The 15,564-nt window shown below is 33.1% G+C and overlaps 2 protein-coding genes across 2 annotated transcripts; both read left to right on the forward strand.

Annotated features, from left to right (window-relative positions):
- Nucleotides 1-3,435: 3,435 nt before the first annotated feature.
- On the forward strand, nucleotides 3,436-4,124 carry LOC107018839 (glycine-rich RNA-binding protein blt801-like). Its single transcript, XM_015219418.2, has one exon. It carries the CDS (start codon nucleotides 3,683-3,685, stop codon nucleotides 3,935-3,937), a length of 255 nt encoding a protein of 84 aa, XP_015074904.1. The 5' UTR covers nucleotides 3,436-3,682; the 3' UTR covers nucleotides 3,938-4,124.
- A 3,158-nt stretch (nucleotides 4,125-7,282) lies between these two features.
- Nucleotides 7,283-15,391, forward strand: LOC107018658 (tetratricopeptide repeat protein 5-like). The gene is made up of 13 exons (XM_015219193.2): nucleotides 7,283-7,512; nucleotides 7,600-7,709; nucleotides 7,816-7,926; nucleotides 8,028-8,085; nucleotides 9,944-10,033; nucleotides 10,528-10,622; nucleotides 10,820-10,873; nucleotides 12,230-12,367; nucleotides 12,757-12,814; nucleotides 12,911-13,025; nucleotides 13,154-13,223; nucleotides 14,034-14,105; nucleotides 15,104-15,391. The coding sequence occupies exons 1-13, from the start codon at nucleotides 7,335-7,337 to the stop codon at nucleotides 15,218-15,220; spliced, it is 1,266 nt and encodes a 421-aa protein (XP_015074679.1). The 5' UTR covers nucleotides 7,283-7,334; the 3' UTR covers nucleotides 15,221-15,391.
- Nucleotides 15,392-15,564: the final 173 nt, after the last annotated feature.

Genomic DNA, 15,564 nt, shown 5'->3' on the forward strand with positions numbered 1-15,564 from the left:
TTAGTAATACTTGCGTGTGTACATTGATTATACTAAAATTATTTTTTGTACATTGATTATACTAAAATTATTTTTGTGCATTAAAAATAGTTTGTACATTAAAAATAACACGCATTGTATATTTTAAAAAGATGTAAATAAAGTTTTGAGGGACACTAAGGTTTTTAATTATATATGTAAATGCATGCATTGAAATTATTGCATTGCTAATATCAAAAAATTTATTATATTAATAATACACACCTTAATACATGATAGAATATATAGTAGTTACACATAAGGTGAAATTCTTACTTTTTTTAAGAGTCAAATTATAAGATTGATTTTAATCCATATTTTAACATGTATTTTACTGTCATATAAATATAAAATTAATTATAATTTATTATATTTTTTATATAACTTTTGAATATTTAAAATTTAAAATATTGAATAAATCTAATTCAATTTAGCAATAAAGATTAATCAAATGACTTTTAGAGATTGGATCGCAAAACAAAACGCCATAAATAAATGTGAACAAAGAGAGTACACATAAATAAATTTCTTTTGGAATCTGAAGAGTGTCACATAAATTGAGATGAAAAGATGATCATAAATTTCTTTTGAAATCTGAAGAGTGTCACATAAATTGAGATGAAAAGATAGTCATAAGTTTCTTTTGGAATCTGAAGAGTGTCACATAAATTGAGATGAAAAAAATAATACTTCGTTACCCGATTCCTAACAAAAGGGATCTTTTAAAAAGAACTTTTAAAGCAAATATTTATAGCAAATTTGATTTAAAATCAGATTTTTGGCAAATTCAAATTGCCGAAAAGGATAAATATAAAACAGTTTTCAATGTCCCGTTTGGACAATTTGAATGGAATGTCATGCCTCTTGGGCTTAAAAATGCCCCTTCAGAATTTCAAAACATTATGAATTCCATTTTCAATCATATTAGTCATATGTCAATTGTTTATATTGACGATGTATTAATCTTCTCCGAGGACATTGATTCCCACTTTAAACATTTAAATACTTTCTTTAAAATTATTAAGCACAATGGTTTAGTCATTAGTGCTAAGAAAATAAAATTATTTCAAACAAAAATCAGATTTTTAGGACATGATCTTTATCAAGGCACTTACAAACCTATTTGCAGATCCATTGAGTTTTCTGATAAATTCCCCAATGTCATTTTGGATAAAACTCAGTTGCAAAGATTTCTTGGAAGTCTTAATTATGTAGCTGACTTTATTCCAAAAGTTAGGCACATTTGCAAACCTCTCTTTGACAGATTAAAGAAGAATCCTTCGCCTTGGAATGACGAACATACTAAGGCTGTAATCCTTCTTAAGAATATGGTTAAGAATCTCCCTTGTCTAGGTATCTCTAACCCTGATTTCTTTATGATCGTTGAAATTGATGCTTCAGACATTGGATACAATGGTATTCTTAAACAAAGAAAAGGCCCCGATTCACCTGAACAATTAGTTCGTTATTCCTTAGGAACCTGAAATTCCGCACAAAGAAATTATAGCACGGTCAAAAAGGAAATCCTTGCTATTGTTCTTTGTATTACTAAGTTTCAAGACGACTTAGTCAATAAAGAATTTTTGCTTAGAGTGGATTGCAAATCTGCTAAAGAGATCCTCCAGAAGGATGTTAAAAATATTGTTTCTAAACAGATCTTTGCCAGATGGCAAGACTTATTATCAAGCTTCGATTTTCAAATTGAATTTATAAAAGGAGAGAATAATTCTTTGCCAGATTATCTAACCAGATAATTCTTGCAGGGAAAATATGAGGCCACAAATCAGGCCTATAGCAGGCAAGCAACCAGCCAGGTCCAGCTCAGGCGACCCAACTAGAACAGACCCATTTGCAAGAAGGCCTGAGTTGAACCCAAGAAGACCTGATCCAAACAGGTATTCAGCCCTGGCGTGTTTACCGCCAATCAACTCTTTAGAACTTCCCTAGAGTTGTTCGACAGGAATGCTGGTCTTAAAGAAGCCTTTTTCAAAAGACCCAGAACCCAACACTCCCTCTTCACCAAGCGGAGAACTCAGATTCTCTCAGAAGCAAACAAGCGACTGCTACGCAATGAAGCAGCCTCAGAGTTTTGTTGAAGCAGTTACTCCAAGTAGCGCAAAGCAAGCTCCCAAAGAGAAAGAAAAATTCGAAATGATTTCTCTAAATGTTTTTCCGGTCCTTGCCTTAGACAAGGAATATGAAGGTTATGAGATAAAACATCTCTTAAAACCTATCTATACAAACAGGAATTACGTCGACACAGATAATTCTTTAAAAACCAGAAGGTATTTCGAGTTCATCCTTGTAGATACCAGATCATTAGAAATTGAACATGAATTGGCTGACAAATCTGATCCAGATAGTATTGCCTACTCAAAGTTTACTATTAGGAAGATTCTATCTCCTTACAACTGGCCTGTAGATCATCTACAAACTCCAATTAATCTCTCTAATAGATTTAATCCACAAACCTACAACTGGTTCGATTACAAGAATGCATGGCTAAATTTCTTGTATGTTAGACAAACCACTCATACATGGTTTGTGAAATATTGTCCAGAGGTTGCAACCTCTATTATACCAAGATGGTTCTACGAATGGTGGAGCTTCTTTGGTGGAAATAAACAAGTCATGCCTCGACAGTTTGCAGAGAAATATTCTCAATTTTAAATCGACGAAGGCATATCAACCCTCCCAGAGAACATTAATAAACTCTGTAAGTATTTTATTAAAAAATGTTTATCTTATATTATAAGTTGGACGTTTGTTATCGCAGATTTTGACAGGATCAAATTTCTTTCCAAAAAAATCCGAGTCAAAGGTTGGTCTCCTGCTAAGAAGGAGACAACTACATCTTTAGACAAGAAGATAGTACAAAAGGCTTCACCCTCAAAGAGTGAGTTAAAAAAGAGACTTGAAAAGACTCTTTCAGAACAAGATAATAATCCAGATGAAGATGCTATTAATCAACTCCTCGAGGAAGCATCCTCGCAAAGTGACAATGGTGATATGCTAAATCTAAAGGCTTTAGCAAATTCATATTTAAATTCCTTTTAATTAATGTTCTAATTGAGGTTATTAAAAACCGAAATAATTAGTCTTTCTGATAGAGATCTAAAAGATCAGAATTATCAGAGAAAGAAGCAAAGGAGTCTCAAAGAAGACGGAATTAAAGAAAAGGCAGCTATCAGTTTTCTTTTCTTTACAAAAAGAAAAGAAAGTGGGGCAGTACTAAAGATGAATTATTGCCGACAAGAGATAACTTTATCAACAAAAGATAAAGATAAAATATGCTTTTCAAAAGAAGAAAAGATACTTTGGGTTGTCAAAAGCAACGGACGAAAATCAACCGCCGATCAAAAGAAGAGCTTTTAAATTTCTTTATCTCTTCTAAACTTTTTTGCCTATATAAGCCATTGTAATTTATCAATTCAAACATTAGAAAATTTACATTACAATATTTTCTTGACTCTCTCCCTTGTAAACAATGCTTAAAATAATGGAATGAAGTTTTTCTTCTAAGTAAGTCTTCTTTATTATTAGACCTTATCCACCAAAGCAAGGGGAATAATTCTCTCTATATAAAGGAGAGCGTCGATACAGATATTACTATAATTCGTTCCAGAGTGCTAATATATATTATCTATTATACGACAATAAAAAAATGCCTGGCGGCGGCGGTGGTAAGGGAGGCGGCGGCGGTGGTAAGGGAGGCGGCGGCGGCGGAAATGGTGGTGGAGGTGGAAGTGGTGGTGCTAAAAGTGGTGGTGGAAGTGGAGGCTCTGCTAAGGGGAGCGGCGGCGGCGGCGGGTCAATGAAGGCGCCAGGTGGCGGCGGCGCGTACATTTCAAGGGGAGTCTTTGAGAGTAACCCACAGGGTTACTTCTCTGGTCTCCACTCTGGACAAAAGGGAAAATGATGATGCTTTAAAATAAATAAATAAATATTAGTGTGTGTGTTTTAATTTTAATGTTTTTTTTGGGTTTTATTATTTCGTTTTGGTAAGAATTATGGTACTTTTTGGATCATGTAAAAAAGTTTTACTACTAAGTTTATATGCAAAGTCATGAAGTAAAATATGGATGCATGGTATTTTGTTATTAGTTCAAGTTTTCTCGTGTTTCTGATTTTTCCATCGATCTTTATTCTTCAAAGTCGGAGAGCTAACTAATATAACAAATAAAATAAAGGTTAAATTCGTATAATAATGAATTTTCTTTCGTATCACATTTTGTTGAACTATAGTAGATATGTTATTGGGATAATTTTTGTTGCCAAAAAATTACTAGTGTGGCTGATTCTTCTTTTATAAAATTTATTCTAATATTATTTGATCAGATTAATTTAATTTTTTGGATTTACATTAAAAACTATTAGCAAAGTTTTACAAGATGCAAATTTTTCTTAGTGTTACTTCTTTAATTTGCCCTTCACTCTGTAAATACAAGGAGAAATGATTATAGTTTAAAATTAATTTCTTAGATTTTATTTTTTCAATTTTATTTTTATGTTGGTTGATTAACTTTTGCGTGACATTTGTAGTTTGGTATTTTACATAGAAAAATTTTCCTTTTTTTCACTTGGTATTTAGTATTCTATTAGATTTTGATTGACATTATGTATAATTTTTAAATATGAAATTTGCATCGGAAATGAAGTGTATTAAGCACACTATCACCTACTTACGACTCAAATTCAAGATCTCCAAATATATTATACAAGTCAATTATAACTAAAAACAAATCCCAATAAGCTATTAAAACAAAAATAATAATTATTACGAGTAAAAAAATGTAAATTCTTTTACTTTTGTTCCAAAAGGATGAAACGGTTTTAATTTTATAGAAATAGTTAACTTTGTATTTCTCATTTTATCCTTTATTGAGATATTTTATAATCTTATGAATATTATTGTACATTTAACGTCGTTAATTTCAAAAATTTGATCATCTCATGGATTCTATGACATATTTCGGAGCGGGAAACTAAATTAGTACTATGTATATATAAGATGTGTGTCTAGTAAAACCTAATAGTTTTGGTTCAAACTATTTTTCTTTAAGAAATCAATTCGATATGTATATCAACTTAGAACTTTGAAATTTGAGAGGACTAAATTCTTAACTCGTAAGCTTTAAATACCAAACTCCACCTTAAATAACAAATTTCAAAAGCCTTGAAGTTTTTTCTTATATTCTTAATTAATTCAAACCATGTCAAATACATTAGATTGAATAAAGGGACTATAAATGCAGATGTGAGAACTATACCTTTTTGCTTTACACACCATGATGTGGGTACTCACTAGCAATATATGTTTGTGTATACCTATGTAAACTTTAGGTCGGAATTAATAGGTGCTCGAGCAACCACGACACTATACGTAATAGGTACTAAAGACAACACACTTAATTAGTAAAGTACTTATTGTTTAAACTCCTAAAATCAAAACTAAAACAAAACTAAACAGAGAAAGGAGTGTTGAAGATCCATATAGGTGGACTAAAACTGTGATACGATTCACCAGTATAGTGAGGTTCAATTGTATCGTCAAGCAAGTTATATACGCCCATGTCCTTGCCACCTCCTTTTTCACTATTATGATACGCGGTAGAACAATCATCAGTAAAATATATATGATTCGCCATTATATAAAGTAATTTATATAAAATAAGCTCTTTCATTTGTAATTGTGATAAACCCCGTGTTATCAGGTTTCCGATAAGCTAATGAACAAGGAACTCCTTGATTGATCATCAAGATATAATCATAAATTTTTGACCAAACTAAGCCATTATATAAAGTAATTTACCAAAATAATATAGTTTTCTAAAATTTTACAAAACTAGTATAAATGTATTTCACAGTAATGTTTTAGGGTATATTTCATTTTTTAAAAACTAACAGCGTTAGATTGATATACGTTACTCGCAGTAACATTTTATTCTTAAAACGTTACTCACAGTAACAGATTAGTGAGGTATAATTTTTAATTATCTCTTGAAATAGAGGAATGTGTATAACCATGTAAGTTTACTACTTAAATAATATTATAGCTTTATTAGAGTAATTGTTTTAAAGTATTGTTTTAACTCTCGTTTGGTGTGAGGGATTAAAAATAATAGTGACGGGATGAAAAAAATTATGTTGTTTGGTTGCCGTGTTTGGAATAACTTATCCCATCATCTAATATCATAGTGATATGATAAGTTATCCCAGGATTGCTAACCCCAGGATAATGTATCTCCCTCGGTCTACTTTAGTATCACATCGTAGACCCTACCCTAACGCTATCTTCCTTACCACCGAATTGGAACATAGTGCATAGATACTCTTCAACAGCGGGGACGATATGAGCAGGTTGATGATTTGAATAACCAAAAGATATTAAGAGATTTGTTACATTTCAATATATAGTTTGATTAGTTTTAAAGTATTTATTGATAGTGCACTACTTGTACATTGTTCATGACATGTATAGTGACCATTTTGGATGTCTAAGTAGCGTTATTGGAAGTTGACAAGTTAATATTTGTTAGAACAAGTCGAGATTTGATTAGGTGAGTTATTGCGATCATATTTATACATAGATTATAGATTTTAAATTCTTTAGTTTAAATATAAGATTAGAAGTTAATTTCGTGAGGGTTTAAAAATTACATTCAAAATCAAAATTTGAAATAATCTATCATAATTTTTTTTTAAATTTGCTTAATAATTTTTTTGAATCTGCTTCTTATTGGATAGAGATTTAATTAGATTAAGATTATCTTATGATGAACTATGTTTGATCCTTAGTAATAATGATCGATTTATGAGATTTTGTTAATTTTACATAGTTTTTAGAATAAAAATATGTTGGTGTTTTCAAAAAACGGGAGAGAAAATTTCTATCAAAATATCATTATTATCTAATGCTAGTAGACTCTGAATCCCCTAAATTAAAAATTTAAAATAAATTTTCCTATCATTATTAATTCTCTAAAATTATGTCAATATAAATTATATTATTCTACAATGGTCATTATATTTAAATAATAAGGATGGATATATATTCTAAAATTTGATAAAAATTTATTCTGAAAATGCCTCTAAAATTTTCTAAAATTAGTAATTTCTTGTTTTCTTATTTATTTTAACTAGGATTACATCATCATGGATATTAAGATGATTTACAAAAATTATTTATTAACATTACAAGTCTAATTTGGTAATTAAAGATAAAACTATATATATATATATAGAGTTAAATAAATTCATTTTGTAATTTTGTATTACAGCCTTCCTTCGTTAACCTCGAGCAGAAATCTCCGGAGATGAGCATTCCAACCGGAGAAGTCGCCGGAGAGGACTTGTTTGCACAGGCAACTGCAGCCGCCGATGACCTTTATAATTTTCGCGACAACTGTTTCCGCTTAACTTCGGAGGAGAGAGACTCCAAATTGCAAAGCCAATCTGATCTAGCTCTTCAAATCCTCGATAAAATTCCTATAGGTAAACTCTCTGTATTATCCAAGCTAACTTCTGCTGAAGTAGTAGGAATTGCGTCGAATTTGGATTAAGTTTCATAAATTTCTGCAGAAAAGAGGAAATTGCCACTTCAACGTGCAACCTATGAGTATCTAAGAGGGAAAATACTGGATGCAGTTCCTGTGTATAAGAAGGAAGCTGAGGATCATCTGTCAAAAGCTGTGAGTAAAAGATAAATACAGAAAGCTAATTGGATGTCATAAATATGCTTTGTTATTGAGTTAGTAGCATTGTTATTTGAAGTGTTTGTCAATTTGTTCGTTTTAGGTTAAGTTGAATCCATCTCTTGTGGATGCTTGGCTGTGTCTGGGTAACTGCATTTGGAAGAAAGGAGATTTAAATGCAGCTAAAAACTGCTTTATGTTTGCTCTTGGCAAGGTGGGTTATGCTGCTGCTACATTTGTTGCTATAAGATTTTAATAGTGAAGTATTATATAAAAGGTCTAACATATAATGCTTCCATTTGTTGATTTTTTCAGGGTCCAAATAAGAAGATTCTATGTCAACTATCAATGCTTGAAAGGAAACTGTCTCATGGTGAATATTGCTTTAGGCTTTGAGTTTTTTTTGTTCCTTAACGAGCATCGCAAGTACATATACTACTCCTTTTCTTCTGATAAGATATATAATATATATTACTGAATTGTGAATAGGAGGAAATGTGACCATATGAAGGCTTTCTTTTACTGAGTGACCAAACCTAATGAAGTTGGGTACAACCATGAAGAACTTCAAACTGAATGATTTATTATGTATACTCCCATTTCTTTTTTGAGGTTTCCAACATATTATTAATGCTGAGGCATACAATAGTACCTGTATCACACATACACATAAAGTTCTACGATGTATTATTTAGCGTTAAATAAATGGTAGACTAGAGTTCTCCCTTGGAGAGTTTACTTGATTGTTTGATGTTATGGTTTGTTTGTTGAGTCTTGTATGATCCTGTGCCATCTTGGTACTTTATCAATAAAACTTTGACTTTATCAAAAAAAGTAAGACTAGAACTTTTCCTTTTCAAAGATGGGGACATAACATCATGTAAGGAACTTTAAATTATAAATAGAAATTCAAGGCAATGTGGTCAGACTTGTGCGATTTGCTAGGAACCTACAAATATCACCAACCTGATGTCTAGAGAAATTGAGGCATCCATAATGATGATATCTCCCAGTACCTAATTTTGAGGGCTGTATTTGCAATTAATGGGGCTGTATGGAGAAAAATATAACCTTATGGAATCAGTTTGTTGAATAAGTCAAATTGAAAGTAGGTGTGGTAAATATCGGATTGTGGCTTGATAAGTTGCAGGATAATGGAACACCAAAACAAAAATTTCCAGCTTTATTCAATCTAGTTCAACAAAGATGTAAAATCTAAAAGAAACATTAATGATTCGGAGACTGTCAGAGTTACTGAGTCACTAGGAGAGCTGACAGCGGATGAAAACCCAAAGGATTCAGAATTGTGGAGAACAACAGAGGAAGGAATTATTCTATATAGTTGTGCTATCATAGCTACTCAGGAATGAAGTCAGTGATAATGTTTTAGGACCATTAAAAATGCTAGGGATAGCAAAATTTCCAATAAAATTGGTTTTTCTTTTGGATGGGTAGATTTACTGAGGCATGTTTAACACATCACAACGTGCAAAGAAGACTATTCAATCTCTGTAGTGGGTGTTGCTTTTGGGAAGACTATCGAATCTGCGAGACATCTATAGCATAGAAGACGAATAACACTTGGCAAATCTGGTGTCTGTTCTGGAATCTTTATGGGACTCGGTGAGTTTGGCTGGCAGTTAAATCAAACAATGACCAGTTGGCAGGGGCAAAACATAAGCAGTGTCAGATATGAAGAACAATTCCCTTATGAGTTATGTCAATCATGGACATTTTGACTAGAAAGAAACCAGACGTTTTGCAGGGAAAACAGAATATATTTTTTTCTAGATTAAAAAAAATTGTGCTGCTGCAATGTGGCAATTTTCATCCTTGGAGTTTTCCCTTCTGATTCTTCCTTAAGAAATCTCTTAACTTCAGTATGATCATATAATGTCATATTTCATCAACAGTAAAACCTGAAATGTCATTTACATAGATGTTACTGTAATTTATGCCTGAAATTTCTATTCTACATGTTCTTTTGAGTCTTAATACGAAAGGACACCACTTCTATCCCTCTGTTCTACTCTCCAAACTGATCAACCACTCTACTTCGAGATTTCTACATTTTAGATTATTTATCTTAATCTTGAAGTATTAAAGTAAAGAATGTATATTTAAGCTTTCTTGTCTGTATTTTTGCTTATGGTGAAAAGTTAACATATTCACTGACATTTCTTTTCCTAAGAAGGCTGATCATACTTTATTCATCTATATTTACTTTGCAGATGCTGAAAATCCAGAAGAAATTGTTGATGAAAGCATCAAACATGCCAGGGAAGCAATCGCTTTGGATGTCAAGGATGGATATTCTTGGTGTAAGGAATCTAGTTTAAAGGAGACACTTCCTTAATTCTGAGCTCTAACATCCCTTAGTTATGTTTGTTCAACCACTATCTATTTCTCTATTCACCTTTGACCTAGTGCTAGTCAATGATATTAAGTCCATGTTTGCCTTGCTTTATAGCATGTTATAGCTTAGAAGCAAAATGTAGTTTCTATACGCACTCAATGATTAAGGCATGGCAACTAAGTAGATGTAGTACTTATACATTTCGAGTGCATGCTACACAAAAAAAAAGAAAAAAGAAAAAAAAGAGTGCATGCTACACTTCACTTTTCACCTTAGGTTACTTCAGCACCATGCACGGCTAAAGTTCTGCTAGATTCATACTCTAACTGATTGCGTATGGATTTTTCCGGACTGATGAACCATGATTCACATTTAATGCATCCAAATTCAAGTTTCTTCGATGGGCTTTTGTCTGCCTTTTTTTAATTGACTAGTATGGCTTCCATCCTTTTTTAACAGATAACCTAGGAAATGCATTTCTCATTTCTTTTTTTGTGACTGGATCATGGGACCACAGCAAGCTTCTACAGTCATTAAAAGCATACCAGAATGCTGTAAGTATACATTTGCCGATTGGACTTCTATAAAGCTTATATTAAACACAACGTCTCTTGGGAGTCTGCACCTGTCCTGTTATAATCTTGCTCATGAACTTCAGGTTTATTGGCTGTATGTTGAGCATTTTAAGTCCGTTATGCTCTATGTTTTATTTAGAAACTTGGAACCTCTTCTAATTCTGAACCCTTTTCAGGAGAGAGATGAAAAAATGAAGTCAAATCCTGATCTGTACTACAGTTGTGCCACTGTAAGCCTTATAACTTCTCAATTCTGATTTATTCTATTGTGTAGTAATTTAGTGTGAGATTTTTTGATAACATCTCAGAAACATTATAGCAAAAGTGGCTTTTCTAGACTCACTTGTTATCTGTGAGAAGTTTGGTTGTGGTTGCAACTGATTGCCTCATTCCTAAACAAGTTGGGGTCAGCTATATGAATATAAAGGAAAAGAAAATTAGATGGGAAAGTGTCCCATAATGAGATTTTACAAGCTGGAAAGCTAGATCTTCTTTTTCTGTTTTGCCTTCTGTCCGTCAGCTCTCTACCTCCCAAGGTAGGGGTAAGGTCTCGTACCCCACTTTATCCGGGTATATAGTTGTTGCCTTCTGTCCATCAGTAGTACCCCCTTCGTCCATTTTAGTTGTGGAATTAATGCCTCTTTATGACCACGGTTCTATCAGAAACAACCTTTCTACCTTCACGAGGTAGTGGTAGGCTTGCATACACACTACCCAAACCCCACTTGTGTGATTGTATGACCATGGTTCTGTTTTGCATTTGAGATATAAGTAGAATGCCAATTGAATTAATCCAGAAAAAAGGTGTATATTAAATAATCAATTTCTCCAAATCCAAGGAATGAAATGTCGATTTGGGAGAAGTGTACCTGAAACTTTATAATAAAAACAAAAATTAGTTGATGCAGGGACCTTCATCAGCAAAGAGATCTGTCAATTCAGGGAATGTGATGGAACTTTGAGATGAGGGGAAAACATAATGTGATCTCAACTCATTTAACCCTTCTTTTTTCCTTCTTGAATCCTATCACCTTTTTCACGGTAGGAACCACTTTAGCATTTTGAGAGAATCAAAGAACCCCCTTCAAATGATATTTTAATATATGCAGATATCAATGGGTGCATAGTTGATGTAGTTTCAAGAAGACCATCAAAATGCATATATTTGCAACTTCAAATGCTTATGTTGGAATTAAAAAGAAGTGAATTATTAATAGTCCACTCCATTTTCCTCACGAAATCGGTGACTCTTCATGAATGGGGTGTGTAATTGATTTATAATAAATATATGCAGATATTAACTCTCTCTTCATCTTTTTTTCCTATTCTCGTTATGCTTAGAATTGGATTTATGAAGATTTACTAATCTATACAAAGTTTTCTGCTTATTATGATCTTAATATTTTTAGTGGCTTGGGCATTATATGCATAGTCATACAAAATTAGGAGCCTATTTAAAGAAGCTTACTTTTCTTCCTTTTAAAAACTAATGCCTGCATGCACAATGATGTCTAAAATGTTGTCTTCACTTCCCTCTCATAGTCATTTACAATTAATGCTTGGTTAATATGATCTGATTCTTAAAGGTGAACAAATATCTGGAGAATTATGAGAGAGCCCTTACTGGATTTGAAGCTGCTGCATTAATGGATCCTGGTCTTAGTGCTATGGAGGATGCACAAATGATAGTTCTGCTTCTTGATAAATTAGACTATTTGCTTCGGGTGAGATTATTTTTGTTGTGGCTAGATTGCATGAAGTATTTCCAGTGATCCTTCGTTTTATTTTGGCAAGCATTTAGGAAATCGTAGCTGACAGCACTAGAGTCGTAAAGAAATATCTGAAGATTTATGATAGGACACTTACTGTTCATCTAATTTTTATTGTCTGAGATGTGAAGTGTGTGAGTTATAAAATCATCCAAATAGAACCCTTTCCAGAACCCAAAAAAGAAGGGATTTGATGAAATTTCAATGCATTTACACAGAGTCTTGTCCCTGATATGGAACACGGGTGATACTTTTGCAGCTTATGATACCTGACTTGCAGATTATAAACAAAAATGTCTCCTGTTACTGATGCTATAAACGTTTGATTTGGTCATATCTCTCAGGGTCAGACTAAGGCTAAGCGGCTTTCTTCCCTATCATCATCGCTTGCTACAGTTGATTGTAAGGATTTATTTTCATCTACTTAGTTAACAAAAGAGTTTGATGTTTGATCAAACCTCATTATGGATGATGGTTTAACCAAGGAACATCCTGCAGTGAGTCATTCATACAAAAGAGCAACCATGGATCTCCTATCTGAAGGTCTAAATAAAGGAATTGCAGTCACAGGGAAAGTTTTGTTCTTTGCTAAGAAAGAGAGTGTAGCTCCATTGTAAGTTACCTTGATTTTTATGAACCTAGAGCAGTTCATTGTTTTATCACTTTGCTCATTATTTATCCCCTTTGTAAATGAAATGGCATTATTAACTGGTTTTCAAACTTCTATCTTATATTCTGCAGGTGCTATGTGCTATCTGATTCCAATCACACATGTTATGTAATTACAGTGTATGGTATTCGCAATGATGCTGTAAGTCGTCCTTCTGGAGCTGTTCTTATCACAGTTCTTTGTTTGTGTTACTCAATTCATGAAAAAGGGGATCTTGTTACGAATCTGAAGAGACAGATTAAGCAACCAACACTTTTTTTTGTTTTCATGTCCCTGTTTGTGCTTAACAGCAGCAGTAGCAATACGCTTGATAAATAATATGGTTTTTTTCATCTCATTTTTCCTACTTGAAAGAAGAACTATAGGAAGTGTAGATAACGTATCCAAAATACCTTAGCCTCAATTGAAGATAATAATGTGATGCCGTAGATCAACAATGAGCCCGAACAATCTATGTCATTGGCTGCCTCCCGTTGTAGTATCATTAATATTAGAGCACTGCCATATAAGCTTTTCATTTTCTGCATCACATATCTTCATGAAGAAATGTTTCTTTTCCATTCCTTATAACTTACAAGACCTGTTCTTTGCATTCATGTAAATAAGTGAATGGATCATTCAAAATCTGATTTTGCCCCACATTTCAATCTGACCCCAGATTTCATACAGTGAATACATTCATTAGTTCTTTGGAAGTATTGCTTACTTCAAAATTGTCAACATATCACCTCCTCTGTCCTGCATTGACAAAGAACAAACTGATGTGACTAATTGATTGTATCTGATGTATTAATTTTGAAAATGAGAGTTGGTGAATGTAGAGATAACCATGACTATGCTGTTTTAACTAGACTTATCGAAGTAATTAGCCACTTTTGGATTGATTTGATCTTTTTGCCAAGGTCCCATAACTTATCACTTCATTCAAGTGCAATTTACTCTTATTGACAGATCAAAGAAGGAGATCAAGTCACTTTATTGGAGCCTTTCTACCGTTTTGTTGATTTTTCTTGGAAAGGAAAGGTAATCTCCGATTGTTATGTTATTTATGATATACTGCACTTGTTGCAACTTGACCATCTACTTTGGATATCTCAAAATTTCTTGTTTCTAGCTTGCGAAAATCATTTTAGTTACTTTTTATATTTATTTTTTAATCAGTAAAATAGTAACATTTTAATTATGAGATCACCAGCATAATCCTAGTTAGTTACAAGGAACATTGTTGTATTTATCGTGAACCTCACTTTAACTACAGAATAAGCAGAGAATTCATATGTAGGATTTGACCCAACTCAGATAACATAGCCCATGTCAACGCTGGTGATAAAATGTCATATCAGTTTCTTCCTAGCAGGTTCTATACCTTGTTTAACGTTCATGTTAAATTCAAAATCTCATTTACCCGTTCAACTCGCCAGAGAACTCCTGCTTTATGTTTCTACTTCCATCTGAGGTCCATGTTATCCACATTTCCTTGCCAACCCAGTCCACCATACCTGACCCGACCACCCCACATCTTTACTCATGTTTCTCCTTGTTCACACCTTCTGCTGTCGTGGCTGGATTGTGGAAATTTTTGCAGCATATGAAAGTGTTAAAAGCACAAATCTCCACTATTACCTTAATTCTAATAACCAATTACTGGAACTAGAAAGAAGGATAAAACAAAAGCAAGGATTACCGAGTCTGATATCTTTGTTTAAGCTCTTGTATAATTATCCTTCTCCAGCTAGGGGATAATATTGCCAACCTTACCAGAAATTAGGAGTAAGAGAACCCATTGGAAAGTCGTTCTGTTTTTTGACTTCATCTTGAGTGGAAGCAAACCAACTTGCATTTTTATAGAGGGAATATGAACGACTAATTCAAGCAATTCTTGGAGGACTACTTTTTTGTGCATCGTGGAATGAAGATTGTCTTAGGGCTGGAAGTTTTTCATTTAGTCTGTGCTAACCATTTGTCTTTTACATGTTCAAACCTCATCCTCATGAAGTTACTTGTTAATTTTGACCCTACAGCACTACCAGTTCAAATCAGTGCGAGTGGATTTTGTGGAACAACTTCTTGTAAATGGAAAACACTTGTCTTCTCATCATGCAGTTCGTACGTCAATCTATGCACAACACAAGGCATGAATCATAATCTTCTCTTGTAAATGTAAGCTACCAAGAAAAATTTGGCAATTTCTTCACTATGAATTGTTTTTCTTGTAAATACTGATATGTGCAAAACCACTGATTCAGAATTTTTGAGTGCTTGTTTAACTTCCCGCCCAAGTAAATGTACTGGTTTCTTTTGGTCTCTCATGTCTTTGTTCGTCCTCTCAACTCCTCCACACTCGTATTCTTGTCCAATGGCTCCATCTCACGTGAAAGGCATATTTTTATGTTTCCTCTCGTTTTTAAAATTGATTACATGAGAGCTTTTCTGCCTTTCTCGTTTATATGTATTGTCAGCTAATCGTTGATAATGAAACCAT

Source organism: Solanum pennellii, chromosome 5 (genome assembly GCF_001406875.1).
Source record: "Solanum pennellii chromosome 5, SPENNV200".
NCBI lineage: Eukaryota > Viridiplantae > Streptophyta > Magnoliopsida > Solanales > Solanaceae > Solanum > Solanum pennellii.

Bases quoted from the DNA above. Each gene is read 5' to 3' on its own strand.
- LOC107018658 (XM_015219193.2), top strand. From the start codon at position 7,335: ATGAGCATTCCAACCGGAGAAGTCGCCGGAGAGGACTTGTTTGCACAG. The intron at 7,927-8,027 runs GTGGGTTATGCT...TGATTTTTTCAG, and splicing joins TTATGTTTGCTCTTGGCAAG to GGTCCAAATAAGAAGATTCT. The intron at 13,026-13,153 runs GTAAGTTACCTT...TATATTCTGCAG, and splicing joins AAAGAGAGTGTAGCTCCATT to GTGCTATGTGCTATCTGATT.
- LOC107018839 (XM_015219418.2), top strand. From the start codon at position 3,683: ATGCCTGGCGGCGGCGGTGGTAAGGGAGGCGGCGGCGGTGGTAAGGGA.